The sequence below is a fragment of the Phyllobates terribilis genome, unplaced genomic scaffold (genome assembly GCF_046119375.1).
Source record: "Phyllobates terribilis strain yellow unplaced genomic scaffold, ASM4611937v1 Scaffold_4__5_contigs__length_816908805, whole genome shotgun sequence".
In the NCBI taxonomy this organism is placed as follows: domain Eukaryota; kingdom Metazoa; phylum Chordata; class Amphibia; order Anura; family Dendrobatidae; genus Phyllobates; species Phyllobates terribilis.
In genome coordinates, this window is record NW_027362764.1 from 8,284,599 (window position 1) to 8,303,415 (window position 18,817).

Genomic DNA, 18,817 nt, shown 5'->3' on the forward strand with positions numbered 1-18,817 from the left:
CCAGGAGCGGGGGGTCAATGTGCCCGGCCAGGAGCGGGGGGTCAATGTGCCTGGCCAGGGATGAGGGTCAATGTGCCCGGCCAGGAGCGGGGGTCAATGGGCCCAGCCAGGAGCGGGGGGTCAATGTGCCTGGCCAGGGATGAGGGTCAATGTGCCCGGCCAGGAGCGGGGGTCAATGGGCCCGGCCAGGAGCGGGGGGTCAATGTGCCTGGCCAGGGATGAGGGTCAATGTGCCCGGCCAGGAGCGGGGGTCAATGGGCCCGGCCAGGAGCGGGGGGTCAATGTGCCTGGCCAGGGATGAGGGTCAATGTGCCCGGCCAGGAGCGGGGGTCAATGTGCCTGGCCAGGAGCGGGGGTCAATGGGCCCAGCCAGGAGCGGGGGGTCAATGTGCCCGGCCAGGAGCGGGGGTCAATGTGCCCGGCCAGGAGCGGGGGTCAATGGGCCCGGCCGGGAGCGGGGGGTCAATGTGCCCGGCCAGGAGCGGGGGGTCAATGTGCCTGGCCAGGGATGAGGGTCAATGTGCCCGGCCAGGAGCGGGGGTCAATGGGCCCGGCCAGGAGCGGGGGGTCAATGTGCCCGGCCAGGAGCGGGGGGTCAATGTGCCTGGCCAGGGATGAGGGTCAATGTGTCCGGCCAGGAGCGGGGGTTAATGTGCTCGGCCAGGAGCGGGGGGTCAATGTGCCCGGCCAGGAGCGGGGGTCAATGGGCCCGGCCAGGAGCGGGGGGTCAATGTGCCCGGCCAGGAGCGGGGGGTCAATGTGCCCGGCCAGGGATGAGGGTCAATGTGTCCGGCCAGGAGCGGGGGTTAATGTGCTCGGCCATGAGCAGGGATCAATGTGCCCGGCGAGGAATGGGGGTCAATGGCTTGACCTTAAACTGGTTCTCAGGGTTCAGGGCCCTCACCCGACATACAGTGACTCCCTGCTTCTCTCGGGCTTCTCCATGTTGGGCTCGGGGGGTTCTCGGCTCCTGTGTCCGGAGACGCGGCCGGACGTCCCGGGAATATTAATAGCTCAGAGCAGCGGATGGATGAGAACAGGAGGGGCTCGTGTTACGGGTTGGTCATACACACAGGGGGCTGTGCCAGGGGGATAGGGTTAATAAAAAGGACCCAAAAAGATCAAAAGAAGTCCGGTAATGTGAGAGCGAACGGCAGCAGCCACTCCAGACTGGTCTACATGATAATATGTCTTATCACATGTACAGGTGACGCGAGGACCCCAACACCCGAGACTGGCCCCAGGAGGGCAGCATGGCCTTCTCCTTCCCCTTCTCAAGCTCTGCTTTACGTTCTCTCAAGCTGGAGTCTGAGGAGCAGGAGAGGTGGGAAATGCGGAGAAAACTGTCCCGGATGTCATGGAGACCCTCAATCCACAGGCATCAGCCACCAGACAAACCGTCGCCTCAGCCCCCTCGGCTCTGCGCTGACCCCCTACTCCATACGGCACTGTTCAGTGGTAACCTAGAAACCCTGCAAGACCTCCTGGGCACAGAGGGGTCCACCAACCTGCTGGTCCCCACACGGGCCCATGACCTGCGCTGGAGCAGCGCACAGGCCGGTAAGTGAGGGAAGGGTCCTGAATGGCGGTGACGGAGACGTTCATTATCTGACCTCTGCCCCCAGGCGATTTCATCTTTTATTGTGGGGTTTCATTGGTTGATTGATGAGCACAAAGTCCTTCATGTGTCCCGCTAAGGAAGCACGTTACTCGTGGCTCCAGGTTCACTGCTCTGTCCGCTGGATTGACGAGGGCCCTTACCCCGTGTCCTTATTCTGTGCATATCCTTGTGTGATGAACCCGCACCTCGCCACCCGCCTGACGTCACTATACGTCGGAGGGATCACGCGCCCTCCGCACCTCCACTCTTCCCGGGGAGCTTCGTACCTGTCCACCCGGCCCAGGGAGGAACGGGGAGTGAGCGAGGGCGACCCAAGCAGTCACTGACGTGGCACCACACTCGCTCACACCCCTGACAGGCCGAGAGGCCCCTTCACTAGTGAAACAGAACCTTATCAGCCCGGTAGAGCTGCCACCATTCCTGGCTAGATATAAGCCCGGTCCATTAACGGGATTATAGCTGGCCAGAAACCAAGCCGGGAACACAGGCGCCTAGATTCGTGGATCCGAAGACACCAAGAAGAAGTATATGGACCAGGCCCCAAATATCCAGAGACGATGCGCTAAATACAAGGATGCAAGAAAGATACTTCACTGATACCAAAAACATACCCAAATATACATAGAAAAGCAGCTAAAACCCAGGACGAGGCAGAAGAACAGATGCCAAAGCAGCTAAAACCCAGGACGAGGCAGAAGAACAGATCCCAAAGCAGCTAAAACCCAGGACGAGGCAGAACAGATCCCACGGCAGCGAAGCCCATTTACTGTGTCCTAATAAACAAGGCTAGAAGACTGAGCAATACATGCAGACATTTCATAACAGATAAAAGATACAGATGGCACTAACAGCCAACACTTATACTATGGATCAAATGTTACACCACAATATCCATGGGGTCACAATGCAGTGGAGTGCGGCGGTGTTCACACTGTGCAGTAAATGAGGCCGTGACCCAAGGAAAGTCCAACTTAAACGGCTTTATTTGCCAAAACTCACAACTCATATGCAATAGCTGTCCTCGAGATCGCAGCAGGATATCCACACAGTCTGTGTCACCTCGTTGCCGTGGGAGACGGCCGTGCCGTGTCACTTAGGGTGCGTCAGATACGTTACTAAACAACCAACCACGAAAAAAAACATTAAAAATTAAAGTTTAAGGCTGAGTTCACACGATGCGTATTTAATGCGTTTCCGCTGTGTTTTTGCAGTTGCGTAAACGCCGCGGAAACGCATGAAAAACGCATGGTAGAAGGGCAGCAATGTTCCCCAATTGAAATCCACATGTGCTGTGCCCATGATGCGTAAACGCTGCGCTCAAAAATCCGCAGCATGTCAATTAATTTTGCGTAAACGCGGCGTTTTCGCCGCCATTGACTTGCATTAGAACGCGCCAATTCCGCAAGACTGCATCTGTACTTGCGTAATTGGCGCGTTCTAATGTGCGGATGGTACCCGAGTGTGGAGCAGAGGAGAGTCTCATCCACATCCAGGTACCATTAAAAAAGCTGTAAAACAAGAATAAAATAAAAAATATATATATACTTACCATCTGTCGGCCCGCGCAGCGCTCCTGCTTGGTTCCCGGCCCTTGCAGTGAGTTGAAGGACCTGCGCTGATGTCGGCAGGTCTTTCAATTCAAAGTTGCCGGGAGAACGGAGTGAGCAGGACAGCGCGGGCCATCGGAGGTAAGTATATACACTCTCTCGGGTCACACTATATATGCCAGCTGCATGGATTTATATAGTGTGACCTAGTTGTCAAGCACTTTCCAGGTGATGCTACTGTAAAATCGCCTTGTCATTCTGCATGTGGATCCGCATGTATTCTGCAGGAAAAACGCATGTACAATCTGCATGTACAATCTGCATGTACAATCTGCATGCACAATCTGCATGTACAATCTGCATGCACAATCTGCATGTACAATCTGCATGTACAATCTGCATGCACAATCTGCATGTACAATCTGCATGTACAATCTGCATGTACAATCTGCATGTACAATCTGCATGTACAATCTGCATGTACAATCTGCATGTACAATCTGCATGTACAATCTGCATGCACAATCTGCATGTACAATCTGCATGCACAATCTGCATGTACAATCTGCATGCACAATCTGCATGTACAATCTGCATGTACAATCTGCATGCACAATCTGCATGTACAATCTGCATGTACAATCTGCATGTACAATCTGCATGTGTTTTTTCTGCCAGGGAGATGCAGAAATGCTGCAGAAATTTTCTGCTTCATTTCTGCATCGTGTGCACATACCCTTAATAAATCCTTTAAAAATTGTACTCAATAGTAGCTATGGAACAGAGTTTACACAAAGGAGATATATATATTTAAATAATCCTGTGAGGGGAGGGATATATGAACACAATCAAAATGACCCTAAATTAGCCCTAGTGACGAATCTCACCCTACCTGACAGCGGAGTGTTTTTCACCCCAGGGGTACAAGTGGTGTCCCCGCTCCTCGGTGGCTGTCCCTCACCTATCCCTATATCTCCTTAGACAAACATATAATAAATATACAATAGAAAAATGAATTTCCTTAGTATAAGATTACAAAACGTTAGATCAAATAGCAAAATGCCAATCACATAGAATATCAGGAATGGACTCCATTATAAATAGCCCTTTGTGAGGTATCAGCTAATGCTTTTTGGCAATACTCCTTAGGGGAGCATGGAGATCACCCAGCCATAGAAAGTTCACTAGTAAGAGATTTTCCACAAGTATGCCCGTTTAGATACATAGTCCAAAGGAAGGTTTTACCAGTAGGAAATTTTCAGCATACGGTTGTATGATCTCCATGGTCCCGTGAGGAGTATTGCTTGAAAAGCGTCACTCGACAGCTCAGAAGAGCCGTCCCTAAGACAAGTCCATTTATATCACTTTTGAAAGTATTTTGTTGGGATATGCTGCATAACTGATGATGCTGGGACATTATGAATGGACATTTCGTCTTTTTTGACTGATTTTTATAAATCTGAGGGACTACAAAAAACGGGGACATTCACTGAAAACCTGCGACTAGTGGTCCATGCATTGTCATCTGATTATGGCCCCATAGGAAGTAGTGCTAAGGAGATATAGGGATAGGTGAGGGACAGCCACCGAGGAGCGGGGACACCACTTGAACCCCTGGGGTGAAAAACACTCCGCTGTCAGGTAGGGTGAGATTCGTCACTAGGGCTAATTTAGGGTCATTTTGATTGTGTTCATATATCCCTCCCCTCACAGGATTATTTAAATATATATATCTCCTTTGTGTAAACTCTGTTCCATAGCTACTATTGAGTACAATTTTTAAAGGATTTATTAAAAGTTTAATTTTTAATGTTTTTTTTCGTGGTTGGTTGTTTAGTTCTGTACCCTGGTTTCCCAACTTTGTTGGTCTTTGCTTGTCGTTCTTTTCCTGCGTCAGATACGTTGCCTTCACAGGCCCGTGTTCAGCATCACACAAGCTTACAGACCTTCCTGCTCTGCTGCTAGCAGTCCCAACACTGACACACCCAAACCTTTGCTGCAGGTTTTTAAATGGAATCTGTGGCCATGAGCCACTTGTAAGACCCAGGAGTGGACCGCCCCACTGCCATCCTGTAGTCCACTCCAAGAATGAAAACCCATGCCGGGTTTTCTTAAATCCAACTTCGCCAAATAGCTTGACCAAGTCCAAACTTTCCTTCTATTGTGCACTGCAATCACAGCTGTGTCTGTGACAGCCCCTGAGGTGCCTAAACAGAGGAAACCCACAACAAGTGACCCCATTTTGGAAACTAGACCCCTCAAGGAACTTATCTAGATGTGTGGTGAGCACCTTGAACCCCCAGGGGCTTCACAGAATTTTATAATGTTGAAGTGTGAAAATAAAAAAACACATTTTTAACACAAAACTGCTATTTTAGCCTCAAATTTTTAATTTTCACAAGGCCAGCCAGAAAAAATGGACCCCAAAATGTGTTGTGCAATTTCTCCTGAGCACGCTGATACCCCATATGTGGTGCAAAGCCACTGTTTGGGCGCACGGCATGGCTCGGAAGGTAAGGAGCGCCATTTGACTTTTGGAATGGAAATTTGACTGGAATGGATAGCGGACGCCATGTTGCATTTGGAGAGCCCCTGAGGTGCCTAAACAGAGGAAACCCACAACAAGTGACCAAATTTTACAATCTACTCCTCTGTATAAATTAATCTAGTGGTGGGAAAATAAGTAGATCGGTAAATGGTCACTAAACCCATAGATGAATTCCCACAGAGGTGTCATTTCCATAATGGGGTCACTTCAGGGGGGATTATGCTGTTCTGGCACTTTTCAGAGTACCAGAGCTAAAGAATCCCCCCTGAAGTGACCCCATTTTGGAAATGACACCCCTCTGGGAATTCATCTATGGGTTTAGTGACCATTTTAACTCGATGGATGATTTCCAGAAACAAGCACGCAATGGAAGGTTTAGATTCTGGAGAACCCCCCCTGGAAATGAAGTGAGCTCTACTCGAATGTGTCATTCACTAAATGAACCAAATGTTTGAATGACATAATGAGATACATTATTACAGTTTAAAGACGTGGTTCTGTGCGGAAGATTTTAAAGCAGTCAGTGAGGCATAAGGCTGGCAATGATGGGCATTGTGGGCAATAGTAGCGGGTATCACGCCTCATTCCTCTCTTAGTACATACACGACATCTTTTCTGGGGGTTCCTTCTTGTTTCCGTTGCTGGAATAAGTGCAATAAAATGTCGCTCAGTGAGTCTTTTCACATCCTCAGATTCTAATGGATGAGCGGGGCCAACACTTTGAAAGACACGATTTTCAATTACCTTTTCTTGATAATCAAGAAAAGGATCTGAATTTCCTGCTTTTTTGTACAACACAAAAGAATTGTATGTGGCCACCTGAAAGAAATAGATAACCAACTTTTTATACCAGGTCTAGGACTTTCTTGATACCTGGTATGGCTGTAGAACCTGGTCTGCAAGGTCCACACCCCCCATGTGTTTGTTGTAGTCAATGACTGACACAGGTTTTTGCTTCGGAGTGGTGGATCCTAGTTCTACAGTGGCCCTTGTGGCATCTGTGTGGATCGAGCTGAGGACAAAAATATCCCTCTTATCCCTATATTTCAGGGCAAGCAGCTCTCCGTTGCGTACAGCCCCTGACTGCCCCTTTTGGAACTTTTGGTTGACCAATGGTTGTGGAAACCCCTGACGGTTTTTACGGATGGTCCCACAAGCCCCGATGTTGTGTTCAACCAGACTTTTAAATAGGGGTATGCTGGTGTAATAATTGTCCACATATAGATTGTAGCCTTTTTGAAAAAATGGACTTATCAGCTCCCAAACAATTTTTGCAGATGTCCCCAGATAAGTAGGGCATCCTGGTGGGTTTAGTTGGCTATCTTTCCCCTCATATATGCGGAAAGCGGATGTGTATCCGGTTGAACTTTCGCACATTTTATAGATCTTTATTCCAAACCTTGCCCTTTTAGATGGGATAAATTGCTTGAGGTGCCGTCTTCCTTTGAATTTTACAAGGCACTCGTCTATAGAAATATTTTGTGTTGGGGTGTAGAGGCTTAAGAATTTTTCTGACAAATTTTCAATGATGGGTCTAATTTTATATAACCTGTCATGTTCTGGGGCATTTCTGGGCAGGCATTGACTATTGTCGTTAAAATGCCAAAACCGCATGAGCATTTCATAACGGGTCCTAGGCAGAATGACTGAAAACATAGGGGTGGCTTGAACAGGGTGGTTGGACCAGTAGGATCGAATGCTCGGTTTTTTAACAAGCCCCATGGCAAATGTAAGTCCTAAAAAATGTTTTATTTCCGGGACATTAGTTGGTGTCCATAAATTTGCCCTAGCATAGTAAGATCGGGGATTCTGGCTTATTAATTGGGATGCATATAAATTTGTTTGCACGACAATATGCTCTAGCAAGCTGTCTGTAAAAAACAAATTAAAAAAATGAATTGGTCCAAAATCTTCCACCTCCACATTTATACCAGGAATGGCGTTGAAATCAGGGCTGAATGGAGCAGCCGAATCCGAAGCCTCCCATCTGGGAAATGCTAGATCATGTGGCAAAGCCCCTTGTACACTGGGGTGCGCCAATTCACTAGTAGCAGGGACAGCGCTTGTACTGGGCAGTGGTCCCTGATTTGGAGACGTTTCTCCAGTAGCACTATTTGCCCCTATTGTTGTACTGGTCCTTGGGCTTGAGGATGGACCAGAATCACTGCTCATTTCTGAGCTCTCAGTGTCGCCGCTACTAAAGCCCTCAAAATCCACATCTCCATCTGAGATTGCGCTGTCATCAGTGTCAGAACACAGCAGGGCATACACCTCCTCTGCGGTATAAGTCTGACCGGACATTTTATTTTTAGATTTTTTGACCGGACTGAACGGACGGAACCAGACTGGACTGACCGGACTGCACTGAACGGACCGGACTGAAAGGACGGGACCGGACTGGACTGACCGGACTGATCTGACAGGACTGACTGATCTGACAGGACTGACTGACTGATCTGACAGGACTGACTGGACTGATCTGACAGGACTGACTGACTGACAGGACTGACTGATCTGACAGGACTGACTGATCTGACAGGATTGACTGATCTGACAGAACTGACTGATCTCACAGGACTGACTGACTGACAGGACTGACTGATCTGACAGGACTGACTGACTGACAGATCTGACAGGACTGACTGACTGACAGATCTGACTGACTGATCTGATCTGACAGGACTGACTGACTGATCTGACAGGACTGACTAACCCTAACTCTTACTTTCTTTTTTATTTATTTTTTTCACTTTTACTGTGGCAAGGCTGACACAGCTCTTGTCACAGTGTTTCTCCTCTGCTCTCTCACTGAGATCGGAGGAGAAACAATGTATTTATCAGGCAGATCGCCCGGGAAAGTTTGTTGCTAAAACAAACTTCCCTGGTGATCTCTCTGATTGGCTGGTGTGACGCTGACATCATCGAGACCTGAGCCAATCAGGTCTCGATGATGTCAGAGGTCACAGCACCGGGATCCCTGCCACTGGCAGGTATGTGGGGGGTCCCAATCACCGACCACCGGCTGTCACTATCTTTTAAATGCCGCGATCGCTATGGATCGCGGCATCTATAAGATAGGAACAGGTTAACATCATGGGGACCTGATCCAATCAGGTCCCCATGATGCCACATGTCAGAGCTATTGCTCTGACCCGGTACCGCAGCGCTAGCAGGACCCTGGGGGTCCTGAGCGCTGTGGGACCACCCACCGTTTTTAAACGTCGGCGCTGCACAGAGCCCAGGCAGCGCCGATGTTTATGTACAGTGGGCGGTCGGGAACCAGTTAAAAAAGAAAACCTGAAATACCACATGGTCATAAGTATTCAGCCCCTTTGCTCAGTATTGAGTAGAACCACCCTTTTGAGCTAGTGCAGCCATGAGTCTTCTTGGGAATGGATGCAACAAGTTTTTCACCCCTGGATTTGGGGATCCTCTGCCATTCTTCCTTGCAGATCCTCTCCAGTTCCGTCAGGTTGGATCGTGAACGTTGGTGGACAGCCATTTTCAGGTCTCTCCAGAGATGCTCAATTGGGTTTAGGTCAGGGCTCTGGCTGGGCCAGTCAAGAATGGTCACAGAGTTGTTCTGAAGCCACTCCTTTGTTATTTTAGCTGTGTGCTTAGGGTCATTGTCTTGTTGGAAGGTGAACCTTCAGCCAAATCTGAGGTCCAGAGCACTCTGGAAGAGGTTTTCATCCAGGATATCTCTGTACTTGGCAGCATTCATGTTTCCTTCAATTGCAACCAGTCGTCCTGTACCTGCAGCTGAAAAACACCCCCATAGCATGATGCTGCCACCACCATGTTTCACTGTTGGGAATGTATTGGGCAGGTGATGAGCAGTGCCTGGTTTTATCCACACATACCGCTTAGAATTATCACCAAAAAGTTCTATTTTCGTCTCATCAGACCAGAGAATCTTACTTCTCATAGTCTGGGAGTCCTTCATGTGTTTTTGAGCAAACTCTATGCGGGCTTTCATATGTCTTGCACTGAGGGGAGGCTTCCGTCGGGCCACTCTGCCATAAAGACCCGACTGGTGGAGGGCTGCAGTGATAGTTGACTTTGTGGAACTTTCTCCCATCTCCTTACTGCATCTCTGGAGCTCAGCCACAGTGATCTTGAGGTTCTTCCTTACCTCTCTCACCAAGGGTCTTCTCCCACGATTGCTCAGTTTGGCTGGACGGCCAGGTCTAGGAAGACTTCTGGTGGTCCCAAACTTCTTCCATTTAAGGATTATGGCGTCCACTGTGCTCTTAGGAACCTTGAGTAAAGCAGAAATTCTTTTGTAACCTTGGCCAGTTCTGTGCCTTGCCACAATTCTGTCTCTGAGCTCCTTGGGCAGTTCCTTTGAGCTCATGATTCTCATTTGGTCTGACATGCACTGTGACTTTATTTGGAAAGGCACACACCTGTCTATCAGCTTAATTAAACACAGCTGGACTCCAATGAAGGAGTAGAACCATCTAAAGGATCACAAGGAAATGGACAGCATATGACTTAAATATGAGTGTCTGAGCAAAGGGTCTGAATACTTATGACCATGTGATATTTCAGTTTTTCTTTTTTAATAAATTTGCAAACATTTCTACATTTCTGTTTTTTTTTCAGTCAAGATGGGGTGCAGAGTGTACTTTAATGAGAAAAAAATTAACTTTTAAGAATTTACCAAATGGCTGCAATGAAACAGAGTGAAAAATTTAAAGGGGTCTGAATACTTTCCATACCCACTGTATTTAATCACCTTAAGGGCACACTAGACAATACACTATATACACAATGGTTATACATATACATGGTGCGCCATTTATATGGATACACCTAAATTAAATGGGAATGGTTGGTGATATCAACTTCCTGTTTGTGGCACATTAGTATATGGGAGGGGGAAAACTTTTCCAGATGGGTGGTGACCATGGCGGCCATTTTGAAGTCGGCCATTTGGATCCAACTTTATTTTTTTCAATGGGAAGAGGGTCATGTGACACATCAAACTTATTGAGAATTTCATAAGATAAACAATGGTGTGCTTGGTTTTAACGTAACTTTATTCTTTCATGAGTTTTTTACAAGTTTATGACCACTTATAAAATGTGTTCAAAGTGCTGCCCATTGTGTTGGATGGTCAATGCAACCCTCTTCTCCCACTCTTGACACACTGATAGAAACACCGCAGAAGAAATGCTAGCACAGGCTTCCAGTATCCGTTGTTTCAGATGCTGGTTTCAGGGAACCATGATGAGGGCAGCGTTCAGCACCTGGTGCTTGGGAACAGCGCTAAATGTACACGGATTCCCAGGCACCGGCACGAGTCACACTGATGACACTAGGATGTCATCCGTGTGGTACGTTTTGCGGACCGTGTATCCGCAAAAAAACAGACTTGTCTCCTTGTGGAGCACAAGGACACACGGTCCGTGGAAACGCACTGAGATGGGCACTGCGTGTGTCAATGTCTCCTGTATGTGTAGAAACTCACCGCTCGTACCGGAGATACTGAAGTGTGAACGAGCCCTAATGTCCAAGCAAAGTGGATGTGATTCCATGAGATCTCAGCCCTCGTGCGTCTATTATTACTATGATTTATGTTTAGAGCACATTGATTCCCGGCTCCTGTACATGTGAAAGGGCGACATACAAACATAAATCCCAGAGGGGTGAGGGCCGGCCGCCGCGGGCTTACAGTCTGCAGGATAATGGGGAAGGACAGTAGGTTGTGCGTCTGAAGATGCTGCTGAACTCTGTCGACAATCGCCGTAACGTTCTTCAGCGCAGAATAAAAGCTTTTCTGTACAATAAAAAAGCATTAAGATGCGGTTTCACATCTGCACAAAGCCGCATCACATATGGGGGGAAACACAAAAAAAACATTAATCCCAGGAGATTGTTATTGCGTTTTGTGATGCGGACACCTGCAGAAAACGTGCAGAAAAAATGCTGCATTTACACTACGTGTGAACACGGCCTCAGCGATACATTCTTAGTATATTATCTTATGGATGTAATAGAGAAAAATATCAATCACGCCATTGTTTTACATCATTTACTGATTGCCATAAATAATCTGATCGCTATGTTATGTGGGTCATTATGATTACAGGGACACCAAATATGCCTGTTACTTGCTGATGTGTGATGATTATTATTCATTTTATAAAGTGCATTAATAATGACATTATTGTAATGGTTTTTCAATACTTTTTTAGTAATATTATAGGAAGAAAAAAACCTTTCTTTTGTGCTGCTTCTAGAATACAGGGACATAGAAATACTCTGCTATGTACCTATGTATCTCTATGTACCAGTATCATCTGCCTGTGGGGGTCAGAAACCCTGTGTGGTCTTGTTTAATGGATTATTAAATGATCCCCAAGTGCTGTCTTAGCTGTCTATGTGACATGTGTGTCTGTCCTGTAGAAGTGATGCCGGAGGTCTATTCCCCGGGAGGCTGTGGTGTATTGTGGAGGAGCGGACGCCGACCCATAGTGATTCAAATGGAGACTTCCATCTTTTGACAGACCTGAACAGACTAGAATACTCCTGACTGTTCGTGAGCAAATACCCAAAATTCTATCATCTTATGTTTTCAACGCTCCGACATTACATCTAGAGAAAATGCCCTTTAGTCCAATATTTTAACAGAGGTAAAGTCATCCCATCTAGCAGAAGAAATGACAATCCACGAAGTCAACATTGTATGCGACAGAACCATTTCACCACAATACCCGATCCCAGATAGGGCAACCAGACGTTGCCCTCACTTTGAGGGTCTTGATCCCGCTGAACGCCATATTACATGAATTTTTAGAAAATGTTGACTTAAAATTGGCTTTAACAGCTGCAAAGTGGAAGAGAAGGATGTCGGCCAGTCCAGGCCGGAATATCAGATCAGGTAATATATTGTTGCTGCCGGATTCTGGCTTGATGGCACCGAGTTCTGGTTGTGATCTTTGTACCCTTTATCTCAAGGAGATGTCATCAGTACTGATGAGCGAGCGTGCTCGAGATGCTCGGTGAGTATTTCCGGGTTGCTCGGCGGGAGCTCAGGTCTCCTCCCTGCATGTTTGGCGCTCTTTAGAGAGCCAATGAACATGCAGGGATTGCCTGCCACTCACTGTAATGCCGTAGCCATGTTGGTTGTGGCATTACAGTGATTGGCTGGCCGCACAGCTTCATCAGGTCTATATCAGACCGGGCGCCGCCATGCTCATCACAGTCACTCCGGATCAGACAGTGTAGGGAGAGGTGCTGCTGAGCTAGGGAGAGAATTGGCGGTTTATTAGTTACGTATAGGTTTTCCACAGCAATATATACACATCTGAACTATAATATATTATTACTGGTGATAGCAGGAGTTAGGCAGGCATAGTTTGTGGCAGTGTGTACAGCAGAATAGGGTCCATTGCACGTTCTTTCTGCTGCTGTTACTAATATCCATAGCCGTACATATCAGGGCTATTTTTTTTTTTGCTCTTAATCCCGATTATTTGCTTAAAAAGCAATCCAGAGTACACCATTTTACTGCTCCATTTGCTTGTTAGCAGAATACAGACAGATTTTTTGGATTTTATTTGCATTGCTGTATTGTGGAAGCAGAGAAACGTATCCATCATCAGACGTGATCCCATATTACTGCTGTAATAATCATGACATTTTGTGGAGCGTGCCAAATATTCCACTCCATTTACACTCAGCCAGCTGTGTTTTGTTGCACCTATTCACACTTGGTCATTGACCAATACCATATATCTAACGCCACTGCCTAAACCCGTGGTCATCAGACTGGATCAGATATTACTGCGCTAATAATCGAGAATTTTTTGGGAGCAGGCCAAATATTACACTCCATTTAGAGTCTGCCAGATGTGTGTTGTTCAAACCTATTCACACTTGGTCGCTGTTGCCTGGAACTCGGGCAACTGTTCCCTGGAATACAAACATGGTCCCCAGCCGCCACTATTTCTCCCGGTGTGCCGTCCCTGCTTTACACAAGCACGTGTCCCAGAACATTACCCGTGCCCTCAACAATGCAGTTACTGGGAAGATCCACCTAACCACAGACACGTGGACAAGTGCTTGTGGCCAGGGATGGCACATCTCACTGACGGCACACTGGGTTAATATATGGAAGCCAGGACCCAGTCGGACCCTGGGATGGAACACGTCCTCCCGACACCAAGGATTGCGGGCCCTATGTCAATCAGGGTTGTTCCCACATTTTACACCTGCTCAGCCTCCATCTCCGAAATGACCACATCAGTCACAGGCTGGAAGCACTGCAGCACTGCCTCGGCCAATCGACAACAGGCTGTACTGAAGCTAATATGCTTAGGGGACAAACCGCACACCACTGAATAGTTGTTGACAGATGTAACAGAGCAGGCAGATCTGTGGCTGTCACCGCTGAACCTACAGCCAGTCATGGTCGTGTGTGACAATGGCCGGAACCTGGTGGCGGCTCTGAAGCTAGGTGAGTTCGCACACGTACCATGCCTGGCCCATGTGCTCAACCTAGTGGTTCAGCAGTTTCTAAAAACCTACCCGGATCTGCCTGATCTGCTTGTGAACGTACGCCGCATGTGTGCCCATTCCCAAAAGTCAACTACAGCTTCCGCCATCTTCGCCGTGCTTCAGCAGCGTTTGCAGCTTCCAGCTCACTGACTGGTGTGTGATGTCATCACAAATTGGAACTCAACGTTGCATATGTTGATATGTTGGGAAGGATTTGTGAACAGTAGAGGGCAGTCGTTGAGTACCAGATTCAACACGCCCGTCGGTATTCAGCTCAGCCTCTGCACATAAGAGCTGATGAGCGAGCATGGATGTCTGACATCTGTGCCGTCCTCCAAAACTTTAAGGACTCTACCAAGATGGTGAGCGGCGATGACGCCATAATTAGCGTCCCCATCCGGCTTCTCTGTCTACTGAATCACTTACTGCTCACAATTAAAGAGAGGATGCATTGCAGGTGGAGCACGATGAGATGGAGCAAGGAGCCATAGAGGGTGATGCCACACAGCCCAGCCTCATCTCATCTCAATGCGGATTGGGTGATAATGAGGAGGAGGTGGAGGAAGACGAGGAGGAACAGTAGGTGTTTTCCTGCTCTTCAGACGGTAATACCCACAAACCAGTTATACCGTCTGTTCAGCGTGGATGGCCTAAGGAGACGGAGAAGGAGGACCAAGAGGAGGATGAGGAGGAGATCATGGACAGTTATCCTCTGGGTCAGGACACGGAAGTCTTGACTGTTGGCAGTCTGGCACACATGGCTGACTTTATGATCAGCTGCCTTTCCCGTGACCCTCGCGTTGCACACATTTTAGCCCACAGTAATTACTGGTTGCTCACACTTCTAGACCCACACTACAAGGAGAACTTTCTATCTCTCCTTCCTGTGGCGGAGAGGTCTAATAAAAAGTTTCAGTACCAGAAGGCCCTTGTTGTAGAATTATTTAAAAAATTCCCATCTGAAAACGCTGACGGCAGAGGTCAAAGTTCGTTGGACAACCAAAGAGTACAGGCGAGGGAGGCACAAATATGATGCAGCAGAAGCAGGGGAACACTGTCAAAGTTCTGGGACAGTTTTCTCAGACCCTCCAAGCGCCCAAGCCCTGATGCGCGGGGTACTCTGACAAGGAGGGAAGAGTTTTGGAAGATGCTTAAGGAGTACCTTACCGACCGTACCAACGTCCTCTGTGATTCCTCTGTGCCTTATAACTATTGGGTATCCAAGATGGATACATGGAATGAACTGGCTATCTATGCCTTGGAGGTCCTGGCCTGCCCTGCCACCAGCGTTTTATCAGAGCGGGTTTTTAGTGCCGCTGGTGGAATTATAACTGATAAGCGCATCCGCCTGTCAACTGAAAATGCTGACAGGCTGACTCTTATAAAAATGAACAAGGGCTGGATTGGGCCAGACTTCTCAACACCATCGAATGAGAGCAGCGTAACAAACTCAAATCCTGTTTTTTTTTTATGGGGTCTATTCCCATGCACCTCTTTACACCCAGACATGGGTATATGCTTCCTGATTTTGTCTATTTTCTGTTTTCCTCCTCCTTCTCCTTCTCCTCATCCTCCACCACCATATCACTAGGGTGACCGTGATACAATACCCACATAGTTTTTTTTAAGGGTGTTTATGATGCCCGTGGGAAATTTTTTTAGAGACCTACCTCTAACATTCTTTATGTTATACAGTATGTTCATGCATACCCCCAGGGGTAAATGTTTTTTAGCCCATGCACTTAGTATGCACCAGTATAGGAGACCCACTCCTTAAAAATGATAACAATTTTTTTTTAATGAGGATCTCCTCTACACCTCTTCAAAGGGGTATTGGAGTGCGTCCAATTTTTTGTCAGCCCAATGTCACCCAAGGTGAGGCAAAAACTAAGTGCAACACGAAGGGAAGAGGGAAAGGAAACCCAAACACTAGGGAAAGGGGGAGTGGAGACCCCTTGGCAGATCTAATATCACCCTGCCTACCCTATCATCCCTGTATAGGTTCCATACCTATTGCCGAGCAGGAATTTAAGCCCTGAATGTCTCTAGAGCTTGGTTCTAGATAGGGAGGGGACAGGGTGAGCACTAGTCAAGCCCCACTACAAACTAAAGACAACAAGGTAGACAAACAAAGGGGATACACTTAGCTTGAGCAGACACGAGAGAGATAACGCCAACTGTCCTCCAAGGGCGCCAGAGTAGAAACTAGCCAACTGCTAGTGCTCCAAGCCTGCACAAAGGTACATAGAACTATCACTGGCGCCTCTCGGGAGAAACAGAGTTTTTAACTATTAAGCAAGGGTGTGTCAATCAGCAGCAGAAGGTGGAGGTAGCTGCTGTCTCCTAAAGGAAGAAGGATATAATCATGCTAAAGAAATGAGAGGATCAAGAAAGCGTCTGCAATGCCAAGCACCGTGACCTTCTGCAGTCACTGCATGGGCATTACCACTATAGGAGACCCACTCCTTAATATTGGGAACAATTTTTTTAATGTCTCTTCAAAGGGGTATTGGAGTGCGTCCTAATCTTTGGCAGCCATTGCAGTCACTGAATGTGCAATAACAGTGTAGGAGACCCGCTCTTTTTTAATGGGAGCAACAAAGCATATCCGGCTTATGGCCCTCTAATAATAGTTTGGGTGGAGACTCCTGACCACCTAACAATAGTAAGGGCCGCCTGATGGCCTTGTTAAAATTGGCTTTGTGACTTTCACAGTCCCTCCTTCATAAATGAAACAGGATGTGTCTGATCATGTCTCATACACCACATGGCCAGATAAGGTAGTTAAATTTTAAAATGATATTTCCCGGTGAATGGATTTTTCACTGTTGAAAGCAATGCAAAAGTGCAAAAACGCTACGTGTGAACATATCCCAGGGTGTGGAGGAGCATTTTTGCTTTTGGTTATTTATTTTGCCTTATATACAAGTCATTACCCTGGAAAGGAAGTTCCTTAACATTTTTTCCAGAAAAATCCATTTTGGCTTAGTTTTTGTATGTTTTATTGTGAGTCCGTAAAAGTGGCGTAATACTCTGACAACGTTGTTGACAGCAGTGACCTGGGGGTCAGAGATGCTTCCATGGGTCTTCCCCATGCTATTCACATATCATTTGAGCACTGTTCCCATCGATTTGGCCAATATTTAGGCCCTCTGCAGACGGCCGGGGGGAGCCGCCTGAAAAATGCTCGAGTTTCCCATTGACTTACATTGGGCTCGTTGCTCGGGTCGATCACCAGAGCATTACGATATGTTCGACCCCACCAAAGAGTACCCGAGCATTTTAGTGCCCGCTCATCACTACTCGTCAGGAGCATTACTCAATGTTCAGTGGTTGCCATATTGTCTGACTTGATTTATGTCGATCACTCTTGTCCTTGACGTGTGGCAGTGCCGGACTCACCACCTTCATTTCTGTAAAATCTGAAAATATCTTCCTGCATTGGGAAAATGACAAATGTTCAGAAATCCAGAGGAAGAGCTTCACCGCAGCTGAAGAACCCGCAGATGATAGTTCACTGCGCAACAGATCTTCTTACACAAAAACTGGTCTATCAGCCACCATCGAAGAAGCAGAAATCCAGGGGTGGCTGAGTCAGCATGTCCACCTTCAGTGGCCTGAGAGGGGCTTTGCCTGTCGAGACCCAACACTTTATTATATCTCTGACGTAATCGGCTCAGCCACGGAGAATCAATAAAATTCCTGATGGATGGATTAATAATCTTTATTTTTTTTCATATAGCGCTAACATACATTATCGTCACTGTCCCCATCGGGGCTCACAATCTAGATTCACTATCAGTATGTCTTTGGAGTGTAGTAAGAAACCAGAGGAAACCCATGCAAACACGGGGAGAACATACAAACTCCTTGCAGATGTTGTCCTTGATGGGATATGAACCCAGGACCCCAGTGCAGCAAGGCTGCAGTGCTAACCACTGAGCCACCATATCGGCTAACCACTGAGCCACCATATCGGCTAACCACTGAGCCACCATATCGGCTAACCACTGAGCCACCATATCGGCTAACCACTGAGCCACCATATCGGCTAACCACTGAGCCACCGTGCCTTCCCTATGAAATGACTTTGCTGCTGACGTTTTGACATTGCCCTAAATATAACACACAAGAGATTTATCTGTAGGATCCAGAGATATCATTTTTTGGCACTTGCACTTTACAGTTTTTGAATCTCGGGCAAAAAATAAAAAATTCCTTCCAGCCCTTTATGACCAGGGAATGGCTGCAATAGAATTGGATATTTGAGTCTTCTCATATTGCTAACGATCTTTATGGAGAATATTTACCGTAATAACATACGGGAGGTTCGTGATTGAGATTTGACGTCTTGATTTTGAACGTCCCTGAATTTTAGCAAAAAACTTTTTTAATTGAATGGAAATAAAAACGATTTATTTTAATGATTCGGTTTATTTCTTCCTTTGAAACTGGGCTGATTTAGCTTGAGTTATTTTGTTGATATAGAACCGTATCAAGGATGTAATTCCTGGACTCGCTACCATCCCCCGCCACGGTCTTGGCGATCATCCACACATCCAGTCCAAACCTTCTAAATTTAGAGATGACACA

At 47.1% G+C, this 18,817-nt stretch overlaps 1 protein-coding gene across 1 annotated transcript in view; it reads left to right on the forward strand.

The window, feature by feature from the left end:
• The first annotated feature begins 1,113 nt into the window (after nucleotides 1-1,113).
• Nucleotides 1,114-18,817, forward strand: part of ASB10 (ankyrin repeat and SOCS box containing 10) — a 127,929-nt gene continuing 110,225 nt past the window's right edge. Inside the window, exon 1 of the mRNA XM_073677112.1 lies at nucleotides 1,114-1,560. Within this exon, the coding sequence (XP_073533213.1) occupies nucleotides 1,254-1,560 (307 nt within the window). The 5' untranslated portion in view covers nucleotides 1,114-1,253. The remainder of the gene's footprint in view (nucleotides 1,561-18,817) is intronic.